Here is a 15,414-nt window from a genome sequence, read left to right as displayed (position 1 = left end):
GAGAATAGTCCTAACACATTTTTTTGAGTGATTCTTTCCCTACCCTTTGGTCTGTGGTATGTTCTTGGCATAAATTCTCTAAAATCAGCTTTGTTTCTGGTCTTTAAGTTCCACTTGTCAGTCAACTTGTTATTGATTAAATTATATGAGCTTTATATTAGATTTTAGCATCATATTTGTCTCAGGATTTCCTAAATACCCTTTTCCCCTCAGCAGTTTTGTTATTTATTCTTATCTGTTTACTCTTTCAAGTTAGTGTTGAAGTTACATGTCAAGTGCTATAATGATTTTCATAGGAAGCTTTCAAAAAGTAACATTCATAGTGTTTAAGTTATAAAAGTAATACATGTTTGGTGTGGACAATGGAGACTGCAGTGAAATATAGAAGAAACAGATGCCATTAAAATTCCTCCACCCCAGCACTCATTGATAAGTCATTTCTTTTTGCAAAGGCTAAAACAAGGGGCTTTGCAGTCAGGTGGATCTGGGTTGAAAGCCTCCCTCTGTCCACCACTCAACTTGTCTTTCGGCCTGTGACTCTGAACCTCAGTTTTCCCATAAGCAAAATGGGAACACCTACATTACTGGCTCATTGGCAAGTGACAAGATGATGCATACTCTGTAAAGTGCTTGGTGCGGTGAGCATCTGCGTTGGCTGGGCTCACACACGCAAAAATCTGTGTCCTGTGCTGCTTGTCACTTAGCACCCAGCTTCTGTTCTCATCTGGGACCAGAGGGCCAGCCTGGTGCTTCCTAGGTGATGGCCAAGGGCTTCAGACTCTCTTGAGGGTCATGCTTGGAGCTGGCACAAGCACTTCCCCTTGTCCTGCTAGTCTGAACAGGTCATGGGGCTAAGCTCCGATTCAACAGGTGGAGGCAGAGACTTCACCTCTTTAGTGAGAATAACTTCAGAATTAAGTGGCAAAGCACCTGACTACCTTGCGGGGTTAAGAATTGGGGGCATTCATACATTCTGCCCACAGTAGAAATGGGATCTGCTAAGCTGCTTTAGTGGTTCAGAGAGGGAGAAGGCATTTTCTGTCCAGTAAGACAGGCACCTCAACATGCAGAAAAGCTCATGGCATCCGGTCCCATCACTTCATGGCAAATGGGGAAAAAATGGAAACTGTGACAGACTATTTCCTTGGGCTCCAAAATCACTGAGGTCAATGACTGCAGCCATGAAATTAAAAGATGCTTGGTCCTTGGAAGAAAAGCTATGACAAACCTAGACAACGTATTAAAAAGCAGAGACCACTTTGCCAACAGAGGTGCAAATTGTCAAAGCTATGGTTTTTCCAGTAGTCATGGATGAATGGGAGAGTTGGACCATAAAGAAGGCTGAGCACTGAAGAATTTATGCTTTCTAACTTTGTTTCTGGAGAAGAGTCTCGAGAGTCCCTTGGACAGCAAGGAGATCATACCAGTCAATCCTAAAGGAAATCAACTCTGAATCTTCATTGGAAGGACTGATGCTAAAGCTGAAGCTCCAGTACTTTGGCCACCTTACGTGAAGAGCTGACTCATTTCCTGATGCTGGGAAAGACTGAGGGCAAGAGGAGAAGGGGACAACGGAAGATGAGATAGTTGGATGGTATCATCGACTCAGTAGACATGGGTTTAAGCAAACTCTGGGAGACAGTGAAGGGCAGGGAAGCCTGGTGTGCTGCAGTCCATGGGGTTGCAAAGAGTTGGACACGACTGAGTGCCTGAACAACAACAACAGCAAAGACAGGCATGGCTGAATTAGGGCTAAGCTGAGACTGGAGGGGCTGATGTGTTGGATTTGACTCCGAACAAGGAGGGCTCATCCTTGAGGAAGACTTTATGGGTAGAAGTAACAATGATAAAAGTAACAACAGTAATAAATTAGGAGTTTGGGGTGAACAGATACACAGTACTATGTATATACACATGTGTGCTCTGTCACGTCTGACTCTTTGCGACTCCATGGACTATAGCCCGCCAGGCTCCTCTGTCCGTGGGATTTTCTTAGGCAAGAATACTGGAGTGGATTGCTGTTTCCTCTTCCTCCTCCTCTTCCTTCTTCCTGATCCAGGGACTGAACTCACATCTCTTCAGTTCAGTTCAGTCGCTCAGTCGTGTCCGACTCTTTGCAACCCCGTGCATCGCAGCACGCCAGGCCTCCCTGTCCATCACCAATTCCCAGAGTTCACTCAGACTCACGCCCATCGAGTCAGTGATGCCATCCAGCCATCTCATCCTCCGTCGTCCCCTTCTCCTCCTGCCCCCAATCCCTCCCAGCATCAGAGTCTTTTCCAATGAGTCAACTCTTCGCATGAGGTGGCCAGAGTACTGGAGTTTCAGCTTTAGCATCATTCCTTCCAAAGAAATCCCAGGGCTGATCTCCTTCAGAATGGACTGGTTGGATCTCCTTGCAGTCCAAGGGACTCTTACATCTCCTATATATAAAGTACATAAACAACAGGGACCACCACATAGCACAGGAAACTGTATTCAGTATCTTATAATAGCCTAAAATGGAAAAGAATCTGAAAAAGAATAGATATATAACTGAATCACTTGGCTGTACACCTGCAACCAGCATAACATTGTAAATCAGCTGTAGTTGGATTTTAAAAATTGGGGGGTGAGGAAGGGGAGTAACAGTAATGCCAAGGACAAGAGGGATGGCCCAGATGCAGGAATAAACAAAAGTGTTTTCAGGGTTAGTGTCAGTAGAAAGATGGGCTTGACTGGCCAATTTGGCTTGAACAGTTAAAAGGAAAAATGGAAAAATAGCTAGTTTGGTAATATGTTTCCCGTTGCTATGCTAAAATGACAGGGTGACAACCTTTAGAACGAGATGGGCACTTTGTGTGAGGGACTGGGCATGAGAGGGAGGGGACGGACTGAGAACAGAGCGCTGTATGGCCCTCGGTTTCTATGCAGAATCTTTTTGACCGAATTTTGGATCTGCTGGGCTTTGGAGCACCACTGTTTATTATTTCTAATCGGAGTATTTTGCAATGTATTTATGTCCCTCCTGCAGCACTTGGGGTGGGCCCCTCTCATTCCACTCCGCTTGGAAAGGTTATAGGATAAATACTAGGTATGAATGGCTTAGGCAGCATTTCCTGTGTCTTAGGGGCTTTCTTATCTGTGGCCTGAAACTGCATGAATTTACCCTTAATTGTTTTTAGAAATTCTCCTCCTGAGCCATTGCTTAACTGAACTTGAGGGATTTTCTTTTCTTTTTCTGTTCTCTTCAGCTGAAGACAGCATGAGACGCTACATCATACCCAGGTAGATGCAATCCAGCAAGCGGGGAATCTGAATGGCGCCCCTGCCCCAGCCCCATATGTGTGAGTCCCCTTCCGTTTTAGGGAGAGCAGTGTTGCGCAACACAGGGGATTGTGATTGAGGCTAAAAATGGTGAATGAACCCTTTTGACTTAAAAAAGAAAACTTTGGAAGTTAGAGACAAGTAGGGTTGGTGTTTTTTTTTTTTTTTTTGGTTGGTTGGTTGGTTTTATGTCCATGTCAGGACTCTAGTCTACTTGAAACTGGCATAGTTGTTGCAGTGCTGAGTCTCAAGAATTTTCTGGCTAAAAATGATTGCCTTGCCCTTGGAAAAGCAACTCTTTACAACTCAGAGAAAGAGACTTCCCAGGAAGCCATGGAGCCAGTAGGTGTTCAGTCCAAAAATCAGAAGTGCTTTGGGGAATAGTCCAAAATAAATATTTGTAGAAACCAGGCTGGCAGGGGAGGCATAGAGCTTTGTTGACCCCATGGTGCTTGCAAACAGGGTGTGGGTCTGGCACTGGTCTTGACCAGGGCAGGGGGCTGCAACTCACAATGGTCCTCTCTGCTCTGTGGCCTGGGTTCTTCCCCTCCCACTGTGCTCCTGTGGGAAGCCAGTGGGGCCCAGAAAAAACAAATCCCGCTTCACCCACAACACCCTGTATCTAATTTCTGGAGCTTTTCCTGGGGTTCCCTGGACCCCGAGGTAAGAACCCTTGCCGTGCATGGAACAGGCTGAGTCTTGATTCATGAAAATTGCCCCAATACAGTTGATAGGTGGGGTGCACGCAGACTCAAGTGCTGAAGTGGGCAGTTCGTTTCGGAGACTGCTCTGTGTGGAAAGTAAGTTAATGAGGTGTGCTGCTCCTTCCTGGATGAATTGAGCTCAAACAGAGAAAATTAAGCCATTCAGCAAAGTGTGCATTTTCCCGAATAATGAGAGATCCAAAAGAGGGGCCTCATACATCTCATTTCTTCAGCCCATATCTTGTTTTGCAAGGTTTGCTGTTAGGAAAAATGATATCCCTCTTTCCTAGGAGTATAGGCAGGGCTTGATGAGGAGGGAAGGAAAAAAGAGAATTTGGGCCTGGTTAATGCACTGGACCCCAGCAGCCTTCAGAATTTGAGCTCAGATTAGTCAATCAAGGGAGACAGTAGGCAGTTGTGTTCAGGATCCTGTCCTTTTTAAGTGTGGAGGTGCCATCACCAATGTTCTAATTGCAAGGGGAGATAAATGATGCCTTTGATCATAAGAAGAGTGGAAGGAATATATTGGGAAGACAGGAGGGTTTTTATCTGTTCATTCACTAACTGTTTATCTACCAACTATTTTGCTGGGCTCATGGGCAAGCAGAAAAGGAAGAAGATCCCCTGAAGAAGACCCCTGGCCACCCTGCAATGGTGGAGGACAGAGTGAAGAGAGATAGGATGACAGGGGGCAGAGGGAGAGAAAGGGACAAAGGAGCGGGGCCTGACCTGCTGCTAGGAGTCTGGGAGAGCTGCCTGGAGTTGGGCTGAGGGAAGAGGGCAAGCTAGGCAGGAGGGAAGAGGGCAAGCTAGGCAGGGGGGAAGGGCACTTTAGGCAGAGAGAAAGGTGTGCGAACTGAGAGGCAGCATTTCTGGTTCTGGGAAGTACAAATATTTACCCTCCCAGGGAGGAGATGAAGTTGGAGAGGTGAGCCCGGGGTCTGAACTCAGATGTCATGCAAAAAGACATTTGAAGCTAAGTCCAAAAGCTACACAGAGCCAAAGAGATAGTGGAAATATGAGTAGGAGGATTGCATTAGCATCTTAGATCGTTCTGCTAGTGGGGTGGATAGAATGGGGTTGAGCTGCAGATAGACAAGCTGGAGGCCAGGGACCAGTGAGGTGGCCTTGGGTGTCATTCAGGAGAGATTGATGATGAGTAGAGGAGTAGAAGTAGAAATGGGGGTGGAGGGGAGCATCATAAAGAAATCCTAAAGATGGCAGAATCTTTAGGACTTGATGACCAATTGGACATGTTGAATGTGTCATGATTTTGACTTGACTCCCAAAGAGAAAGAGTGGTACCTCTCAATGAACACAGGGAGGTACAGAGAGAGCAGGTGCCAGTTTTAGGAAGGCTGTATTTGGGGTGCTGATGGAGAAGCCCAGTGGGAAACAGAAGCTTAAAGCATCTAGAGATGTGGATTTGAAAGCTGATGGCATCAGGGTTGGAGTCATAGGCTGGGATGGGGTCACCCAGGAAGGGTTGATCAAGTGAGAATAGCAGAGAGTAGAAGATGGAGCCTTTAGGAATTTTGGAATTTGGAGTATTAGCAGAAAAGGGCAACCTTTGAAATGCACAAGTGGCCAGGGCAGATACTCCAGTGGAAGAAAACGCAGAGATGGGGATGAAAATGGCAGGGGTACCAGGATCCAAGGGTAAATACTGTTTCTGGAAGGGAGAGGCCGCCGTGTTAAACACTGCAGAGAGGATCATCAGCTGGGGTGAAGTTGGGAAGTCTCCATTGACTCTGGCCGCCTAGCTGTCACTGGAAATTAACAAGAGCAGTTTTAGCGGAATAGGATACCTAGGAGGTAAATAACGGTGGGTTGGGGGATGAATGACAGATAAAGGAGAGAGCCAAAGAGGGCAGACAAAGAGAAGATGGGGATTAAGGCAGTGGGGCAAGGGAGTTTATGGATGAAAATGAGAAAGACTTGGGTCCCTTCTTTGCATGGAAGAAGTCAGTGAAGGGAGGGTGAAGCTAGAGGAGAGAGAATAATGGATGAAGCAGGGTGTTTGGAGGGGAGGAGGCTGGAGAATCCACAGCATGGATGAGGGGGTTACCTCTGACTTCCTGAGCCTGTTTCCTTCAAGGCTGAGTTCAGAGGTTGATAGGTTTGTAGGTGGTGAGGGGAACCAGGGAAGTGCTTTTCAGGATCTCTGAGCCAGTGGTTCTAGATGGGCCGAAAATGTGCGTTTCTTTCTTTCTTTTTTTTTAACTTTTTATTTTGTGTTGGGATATAGCTGATTAACAATGTTGTGATAGTTTCAGGTGGACAGCGAAGAGATTCAACCATGCATATAAGCGTATCCGTTCTCCCCCAAACCTCCCTCCCATCCAGGCTGCCCCGTAAGGTTGAGCAGAGTTCACTGTACTCTACAGTAGCTGTTCGAAAATGTGCATTTCTATCAGGCTGCAGGGGAATGCTGCTGCTCTTACAGGCCTGAGACCGCACTTGGAAATTCCTGCTGGTGGCCTCCGTTCCCTCTGTGGGGTAGGAGGGACCTGCAAGAGGGAGGTGGCCTGGAGGGAAGGGGAGAAAGTGGGAAGTAGGGATGGGACGGGGATGGGGGAATTGAGAGTTCTGCCCTGCCTTGAAGGGTGCAGGGCAGCGACCAGGGCCCCGGGGGACTGGGGACCTTGCATGTGCCTTGTCACCACTGCCATGGTGGGCCTGCTTCCTCCACTCCTGTGTATGCAAAGGGGAGGAAAGTCAGATGGACAATTGTTTCGCAGCTGGGGTTCTTCAGGGCTGGTGAGAAAGCAAGACAGGGAAGTGAGTGGAGGATGAAGGCAGGGGTGAAGGAAAGTGCGTAGATTTTAGTTGAGCAAGAGCGTGAGCAGAGCTGATATACCGAGCGACAGCAGAGTGGCCCAGGCCCGGGCGGTCTCATCGAGGTCAAAGAGTGGGTGTTTGGGGGACACACGTGGGGAGAACTGGAAGGCAAAGAGGTTGTGGCTGTTGGAGGTGGAGACAGCCTTGGTGCAGCGGCTCTGGACAGTGAGAGGCCATGGGAGTTTGGAGATAATTCCACTGCCCAACTTGGAGAGTCCTTCTGGTCATCTCTCAAAATGCACCAGCGGCTCCCTTTCTGTGCTGAGGTGGTGTCTGAGGCTGTGACAGGAAGGAGAGATTGGAAAGACAGGGCTCTAATGAGACATGACACCTCAATTTGGTGTAAACTTTTTTTCCGAACCACCACAGGGCAGTGTATCAATGAGGGTCCTCCAGAGAAATAGAACTAATAAGATATCTACCTGTCTACCTGTCTACCTACCTGTCCATCCATCCATCCATCCATCCATCTGCTCTCTAGATCAGGCAGGCTGGTCTTTCCATTGCTGGGTACATTGCATTTTCCCAGGGCTCTCAAAGACTGAGCTCACCTGACCCTTAGAAGGACCTTAGCCAGGCATCCAGAGCTAACTACACTGAGGATGATGTGGACAGTTTCAGAGATGAAGAAACAGGAGCTGTGTGCCCAGGGTGACAGGTTCAGCATGTGGCAGAGAGCTTTTTACTTCTGAGATGCCCCCACAATTTACTGAATGGCCACCTTGATCATGAAGGGGCAAGATCGGGGTCCCAGGAGTCCTGCTCAGCAGAGGGAATTGCCTGTTCCAGCCGGGAGGCTTAACCCACAACTCAGCCTCAGTGGCAGCCGGATCCCATTGCCTGTAGCCGGAGAAGATGCTGCTGCTGGTACAATGCCATCTGGCCTCTTTGCTTCTTCATTTCCAGGGCCAGAATCTGTTAAAAACAAAAGCCCAGAGAAACCAGGCCCAGGAGTGCATGCTCAGAGTAGGTGGGTGTGTATGGTGGCAGTGCTTGTGTGTATGCTGAGGAACAGCCTGGGAGGGAGCAGCCACCAGCCTGCCAGCTCAGGATGGCTGCCGGCCACATCGAGGGGGCTCCGAGGGACCTTCTGGGATGTGCCCCCTCCCCCGGATCAGCCCACAGTAAATGAGATGATTCCCGCCAACAGCCCACGAGCCTGTCAATAACCATTCTAATCTCCTTGGCAGCCCCCAGAAGTGAATTTACAGCGTCGTGGTAAAAATGAGGCTGCATGATCAATGGATCCCCGGACAGTCTCCTTCAGGAGACACAAATGTACATTGTAACAAAACTTTATTTTCTTCCAAAAATCGCCTACATGATTAATATGGCCCGACACAGCCCAAGCTGTTCAGCATAAAAAACAGCTGTATTTCCTGCCCCCTCTTCAGTGCTGCTTCCCTCTCACTCCGTCCCTTCATCTTGGCCTCTTTGTTTTGCCCTGGAACACGTTGTCTCACACATTGTACAGTCTCACACACGGAGCAAGAGGATGCCTTTGAAATGCACTAGCTCTGTCTTCCACTCTGCTCTGTTTCCACTTGGTGTTTCAAAGTGGCTCAAACTAGACCTAAAACCAAGTTCCCCACTGCTCCAGGGAGAGAGCACGGGTGCTCCCATCACTGAGCCACGCAGAGCCGGATCCCAGGGTACCAGTGCCATCTCTTACATCATCAGGCGCCTCCAGGGGCCCAAGCTCTACACCCCTGAGTCCAGCCTGGATGAAGAACATTCTTCTCTTGGACCCCAGGGCTTCCCAGGTGGTGCTAGTGGTAAAGAAACCATCTGCCAACGTGGGAGACATAAGAGATGAGGTTCACTCCCTGGTCGGAAGATCCCCTGGGGGAGGGCATGGCAACCCACTCCAGTATTCTTGCCTGCAGAATCCCATGGACAGAGGAGCCTGGCAGGCTATAGTCCATAGGGTCACAAAAGAGTTGGACACGACTGAAGTGACTTAGTGCACCCTTGAAGCCCTGTCTTCAGAGATGGGGAAGTTGCTGGATGTTAGGAGGGAGGACCTTGTAGATCCCATTTCTGCACCCCAGGCAGATTCTAGGAACGCTTGCAAGAAGAGTTAGGGTGTGTCAGGCAGTACAGTCATAGTGGATAGAAGATTTTTATTAATTTCACGTGTGTTTCACATCTCTTGCCAGTGTGTAAGCTCCATGAGAGTAGAGGTCTCCTGTATAGTGCTGAGTACTTAGTAGGTCCCAGGGATGTCTTAGTTTGGGTTCTCCCACAGACCAACTGTGAAAGTTAGTTTATTTGGGCAGTGGAAAGAGCACCACTAAGGGGAAGTAGAACTGAGAAGGGAAGGCAGTCCCCAAAGTGGGTGTTATGTAAGTTGTGGGTGGTGGAGATTAATCCCACAGGGGGAAAAACTCTAGGGGCCCCTGTAAAACCCACCCCTCAGAGTCAACCAGCTCAAGGGCTGAGGCAGCTGAGGGTATTTATACATCATTTTCCTGCCACCTGTGGATGAGAACTATGGTGGTGTGCGTGTGCATCCATCAGTCATGTCCAACTCATTGCAACCCCATGGACTGTAGCCTGCCAGGCTCCTCTGTCCATAGCATTCTCCAGGCAAGAATACTCAGAGTAGGTGGGTATGTGTATACTGAAATGAGACCAGGTGGTACATGTCTGGGTATGACCTCCAGCCTCATGCTTCCTATGGGGTGGTAAATTTGGGAGATGTGAAGCTGGTTTTCTTAACTGTCTCCCCCTTAGGTCTTTTTTTCTCAGTTCTTAGCCAAGAGAGGCCAAGAGGGAACCAACGATTCTCTGCCTGGGAGAACAGGTACCAGGACCCAGCTGGCATCCTTACCGCGTGCAGCCACAATGTCTCTGCCTTTCTCCTTCCACTGACTCTGCTCTTCCCTGCTCTCTTCCTCCAGGTGTAAGGAGCTGAAGTACTCCAAGGAGCTGCCCCAGATATCCATCATATTTATCTTCGTGAACGAGGCCCTGTCGGTGATCCTGCGCTCAGTTCACAGCGCGGTCAACCACACGCCGACCCACCTGCTGAAGGAGATCATCCTGGTGGATGACAACAGTGACGAAGGTATGGGGGCCGCCAGCCTGCATGCCGTTTTCTGAGACAATGCAAGCAGACAATGCACAATGTCAGCGGGGGGATGTGCCCTTATTTCATTCCATCCTGAGCCCAAGTGTCTTTGTCTCCTGTCTCTGGGGCATAGCTGGGGAATGGGGGCTGTTTGGGGGGAAGTAAGTCAAGCAAACACTAGTTCATTGCTTGAGTCCTCTAGGGCAGGGGTCTCCCAGTGCACCACCCCCCACCCCGCCAGTCTGCACAGCAGGAGGTGAGTTGCAAGCCAGCACTTGAGCAAAGCTTCATCTGTATTTACAGCCGCTCCCCATCGCTCACATTACTGCATGAGTTCCACTTCCTGTCTGATCGGTGGAAGCATTAGATGCTCATAGTAGCGCCAGCCCTACTGTGAATTGCACAGGCGAGGGATATAGGTTGCATGCCCCTTATGAGAATCATCTGGAAACCATCCCCATCTCCACGGAATAATTGTCTCCCACGAAATCCATCCCTGCTGCCAAAATGGTTGGGGACCCCACTGCTCTAGGGCTCTTAAGAATAAATAACTGGTTATGTGTCTAGACTAATTCCCCTCTTTGTATTACCTAAAGTAGATGACATGGAAGAGCTGAATTCCTCTGCAGTCCCCCCACCCCATCTCCCTTGTCCTTTTCTGAGAGGCAGAAGGAAAAGGAAAGTTCTGTCCTGTGATGGGAAATGTTTATCATATGTCAGAATTTCCTTCTGTGCCACCGTGCCCAAAATGACTGTCGGTAGAAGTGCACCGTGTTTGCAGATCTTTAATGGCTCAATTTTAAAATATAAAACAAGCAAATATTGGAGAGCAGTAACAAAATGCCTTTGAAGTCCTTGGAATGGAGGTCTGGTGTCAAGATGGTTGTAGAGGGCTTGCTTTGGCTAACGGTGCCTTTGTTTTGCCTCTCAGCCTACGAAACTCACTGCAGGGAGAAACCCACACAAGCTGAGGACCCCAGAGGAAGGCAGCCAGTGTGCATGCTTCAGGCCAGGGAGGTTTATCTTCTGAGAAACGGAAGGATTAGGGGCAGACTGAACTCCTTGCTTTCATTGTGATCAGTAGAGGATTACCCTGTGCTCCTGGGTCAGGCGAGGGTGAAGTAAAGGCAGGACAGTGTCCTGGATCCTGCCGGGAACCTGATGGTCTTCAGGAGCTCTGAGGAGTCTATCACATTTCACCAGCCCAGGAGTTGAAGTCCCCTTGCCCCTTCTGAACCTGTTGACTGTTACCAGGGAAGGGTTTGATTAGGTCTGGATCCAGTAATGCACCCTCAGGGCATCACCATCTTCTGGGCCTCCAGAGTTTGAGGACTAATGAGTCATTTGCTGGATTTTTCATATCCTTATTTTTCTCCCTTTTTCTCTGGCCATTTCATGATCTATTTTCTTCTCAAAGTGACCTTGAGAGTCTTCTTGGGAGAAGGTGGTTCTTTCAGTTCCCTGAAGCCTCGTAAGTCGTGGCTCCAGTGGCTTTCTCTGCAGCCTCTCAGCTTGCACCTGCAGACCTCTGGCTTCAGACATACTTACCAACTCTCTGCAAGGAATCCTGGTTCATACTTCCACTCCATTTGCTGGCTAGTCCCACTTATTCCCCAGGTGTCCCCTATCTGTCATTTCATGGGTGATTCCTTTGTTGACATCCCGATACACTTGCTCTGTGCTGCCTCAGCTCCCTGTACCCTCCTGTAGCACACAGCATGTGAGGTCACTGTGTCCTGCCCAGCTGGACAGGGTCTGGTTTCACAGGGCCTGGCTGGTAGCCAGCCCTCTGTGAATCTGACCCTGTTACTGAACAAAAGTTCGTGTGCCCTACACACGGTGAGGTCAAACCAACAGAAACACTGGAGTTTGGAGCAGACAGGGCTATGCAAGGAGACAGGTGGTTCATGCTTAAAAAGCCCCAAACTCCTGGTAACATTTCAGCAAAGCACTTTTAAAGGCAGGGGAGGAAGGCACCATGATAGTTGTCACCAACTTCTTGGTATTGGAATCCTTTGTTCTTGCAGCTGTCCACTAGCCCAGGTCAGGATGTTCCTGTAAACCTCCAATGAGACTAATGTTATTCTCCGTTCTGCAACTTTTATCTCTGGATGAATGGAAAAATGTTTTACCCTTAAAGGTTAGAGCCTTGAAAACGGGCTGTCTTGTATGTTTCAGGCTATAGGCAACATTCTTTTACAAAAGGTGCAGAGCCAGCCTGGCTCAGCATGACAGGCAACAGAGCACAAAGGTTAAAGTAAAAGGAACAGATCTAACATGGAGTCAGATTTGTTCCTCCATTTACAACTCAGCTGGACAGTAAGCAATGACGCTGAATAGGGCTGGAAAAGGGGTGTCAGGGGCTAGCAGTGAAGTGACCAGAGGTGGTGCAGAGCAGAGCTGAAAGACCCAGAGAAGAAAGCCGACAGTAGGTGCTAGACTGAATTGGGGTGAGGGCACGTTACCAGTGGGGCCCCTTCCCCAAGGGGAGATCTCGGCAGACTCAGCCTGCAAGGAAGACGTGGAAGGATAAGCTGGTGTCAAGCAGAACGTGAGCTCTGAGAGAACAGGGGTCTCTGGTAGATGTCTTAGTGTGGGTTCCCCCAGAACAGCCCCTGAAACTAAGATTTGAGTGCAGTAGTTTCTTTGGGAGGTAAAGTGCATCATCAGAGGAGTAGGGAAGTAAGACAAAGAAGGGAAGGCAAAGCCAGAGTTAACGCCCACCCCTCAAGAGGCCATCTACTCAAGGGCGAGGGAGCTGGGGTATTGATACACCTTTAGCATCAGATTTTCACATCAGCACCTCCTGGAACCCTGACTTGGAAGAAGTTCTGCATCATGAGATCTGGGGTGGATCTAAGAATTTACATTTTTTACAAGCTTGCTGATGTGCTGCTGGTGTAGGGACCACACTTTGAAACCCACTGGGTTAAGTGCCATTTCAGCGGTTCATACTTCAGGTCTAAATGAAGATGTTTAGTGGGTGAGAAAAAGTGGGGAAGAGGTATTTGTTTCCGTCTGATCCTAAAGTTAATTCTCATTCATCCTCCCCTGTCCCCTGAGATACCTAGGCAACCCAGAATGGACCACATTAATAGAGTTTCCCTCTTTTCTGTCCCAGGTTTAGCATCTATATTTTTCTCCAGGCTAAACGTGCCTTCTCTTTATCTGGAAGAGGAATTTAACTTTTTTTTTCTTCGTGACTAGTATTAACAGACTTTGTAAATGTTCTATGCACACTTGAAAAGACCCCCCCCCACACACTGTAATCATGAAATTGAATTCCTGCCAGATATCAATTTTGTGTATTTAGCTAGACTATGAGTTGATTTTCTTAAGTCTTCTTGATAATGGTGTTTTAAAATCTCCTCCTACAATATCTACTCCTTCCTGCGTTCTTAATAACATTTGATTTCTGTATCTTGGTGTCAGTTTCTTTGGCAACTATGGATTTATATCTGCGTGGCTTCACTATTAGCAGTGGTTGCTACCATTATGTAATGCTCCCTTTATCTTAAAAACATGCTTTTTTCCCCCCTGCATGAATATAGTTTGTCTAACATTAATATTGTTATCCCTGCTTTACCTTCTGCCTGAATTTGATTAAAACATTTTTTCAAGCCTTACCAATTTTGTTTCCTGATCTTAAAAGTAATGCACGCTCTTTGTAGGAACATTTGAATCTATCAAAAAGTACATATAATTGGACAAAAACAAATACCAAAGAGACTAACCAGAAGCAACTGCTCATTTACCCATGTTCTCAACTCTTTTTTTCATGCATGTTTTACGTTAGGCTCCTATAATAAAAACAAGTTAATCTTCTTGTTTTCCTTCCCTGAACTGTGAAGCAGAAATATCCCTTTTTATTAAAAAAAAGTTCTGCAACCATCATTTTAATGAGGGTAGAATGGTTCTTTCTCAGGCCGGTAAAGACCAGCTCAGGTGGGAACTGTAGCCCTTCACTTCCATGTGATCACATACATTCAAGGGAAAAAAATAGGCTTTTAAAGGAATTAAAAAAAAAAAAAAGACTGGCTCAGGGAAAAGGTTGAATAGTCAGGTGACTCTGGATCTGTGTACACAGGTAAATCAGGGACTTTCCTAATTAGGTTTTTTTTTTTTCTAAGTCATTTGTTTCATTCACCTTGAATATTGACATTGGCCTACATTAAACCTGAGGAAGGGGCAATTCTTTGTATCCTTGTGGGTTATTATACTGAAATCACTCCTGAGTGGCCACATCTGACCTTGCTGGCAGCTCCCTTCTTGGCATCTTTCTCATCTGGAAGCCCTGGCCCCACTGTCTTCTGATTGCTCTCCAGTCTTCCTCTTTCTGCTTCAGTTGGGATCACTCATGGTTCTCTGACTTTCCAGGTAGCTCAGCTGATAAAAAAAAAAATCCTCCTGCAATGCAGGAGACCTGGATTCGATCCCTGGGTTGGGAAGAACCCTGGAGGAAGGCATGGCAACCCACTCCGGTATTCTTGCCTGGAGAATCCCCGTGGGCCGAGGAACCAGGAGCCTGGTGGGCTACAGTCCATGGGGTCAAAAGAGTCAGACACGACTGACCAACTGAACAGCAACAAAGGCTTACAAAAGCTTCTTCTGGGGAAGGCATCTCGGTCATCAGTGACCCCAGAGAAGCACAGGGCTCACCCTGGTGGGGGTACCTGGCAGGGCTACTGTGTGAACCAGATAGTGGGTATAAGGCAGAAAGCTGGACAGATGGAATGAACTGATCTGTGTTATCTGCTTCTGACCTCATCAGGGTGTACTGCCTCCCTTCAGGGGGAAGTATAAGGATGAAATCAGTGTCCTCAGCTGATCCAGGCAGCGAGTGTGGAGTACCAGCACACACTTAGCCTCTGGTCAGAACATCTAGTTATAAAGAAGAATGGGGACCAGACTCCTTCGAATGATCTACCCTCAGCTGTAAGTGTGGTCAGGTTGCGGGGGAGATAGTAACAATAGCCCTCAACACATCTGCATCTAGTCACACCACTCGCATATGGACAGTTGGCCTTGGTGCGTCCATCTCTCTTCCTCATCCTCCTGGAGCTCTCTTTTGCCCCCCACCAGTGTTGGATTCCATCTCTCTTTCTTGGTTTATGTTCTTATTTTGGTGAAACTCAACGTCTCAGGCTTCCTGAGAAATATTATAAGGAAGATAGAATCTTTTGAGATCATCCAAGTCTGAAAGAAGCTTTGTCCTAATCTTTCTTAGGACAGAAAGATGATGTGTGAATGATGACCTGATTGAATTAGATATCACCTTATTTTTTTTTTGGTCAGAATGTTGATGGGTTTGTGCCATTATTTTCCATCTTTCAGTGCTTTTTAGAAGAAACAGAAGAGTCCTGATTCCTTAATCTTTTGCATGTTTCTTTCCTTTCCGGAATCTTCATTTTGTTCATGGAGTTTAGAAATTAACAATGATGAGCCTTGTAGGTTCATTTTCATCCTTTGGTCATTCAGTGGCATCAGTGT

At 47.6% G+C, this 15,414-nt stretch overlaps 1 protein-coding gene across 1 annotated transcript in view; it reads left to right on the top strand.

The window, feature by feature from the left end:
- The window catches only part of GALNT17 (polypeptide N-acetylgalactosaminyltransferase 17), a 427,419-nt gene that overhangs the window by 201,696 nt on the left and 210,309 nt on the right, over nt 1–15,414 (top strand). Inside the window, exon 3 of the mRNA XM_061401839.1 lies at nt 9,755–9,921. Within this exon, the coding sequence (XP_061257823.1) occupies nt 9,755–9,921 (167 nt within the window). The remainder of the gene's footprint in view (nt 1–9,754; nt 9,922–15,414) is intronic.

This window comes from Bos javanicus, chromosome 25 (genome assembly GCF_032452875.1).
Source record: "Bos javanicus breed banteng chromosome 25, ARS-OSU_banteng_1.0, whole genome shotgun sequence".
NCBI lineage: Eukaryota > Metazoa > Chordata > Mammalia > Artiodactyla > Bovidae > Bos > Bos javanicus.
This window is presented reverse-complemented; position numbering and strand designations above follow the sequence as displayed.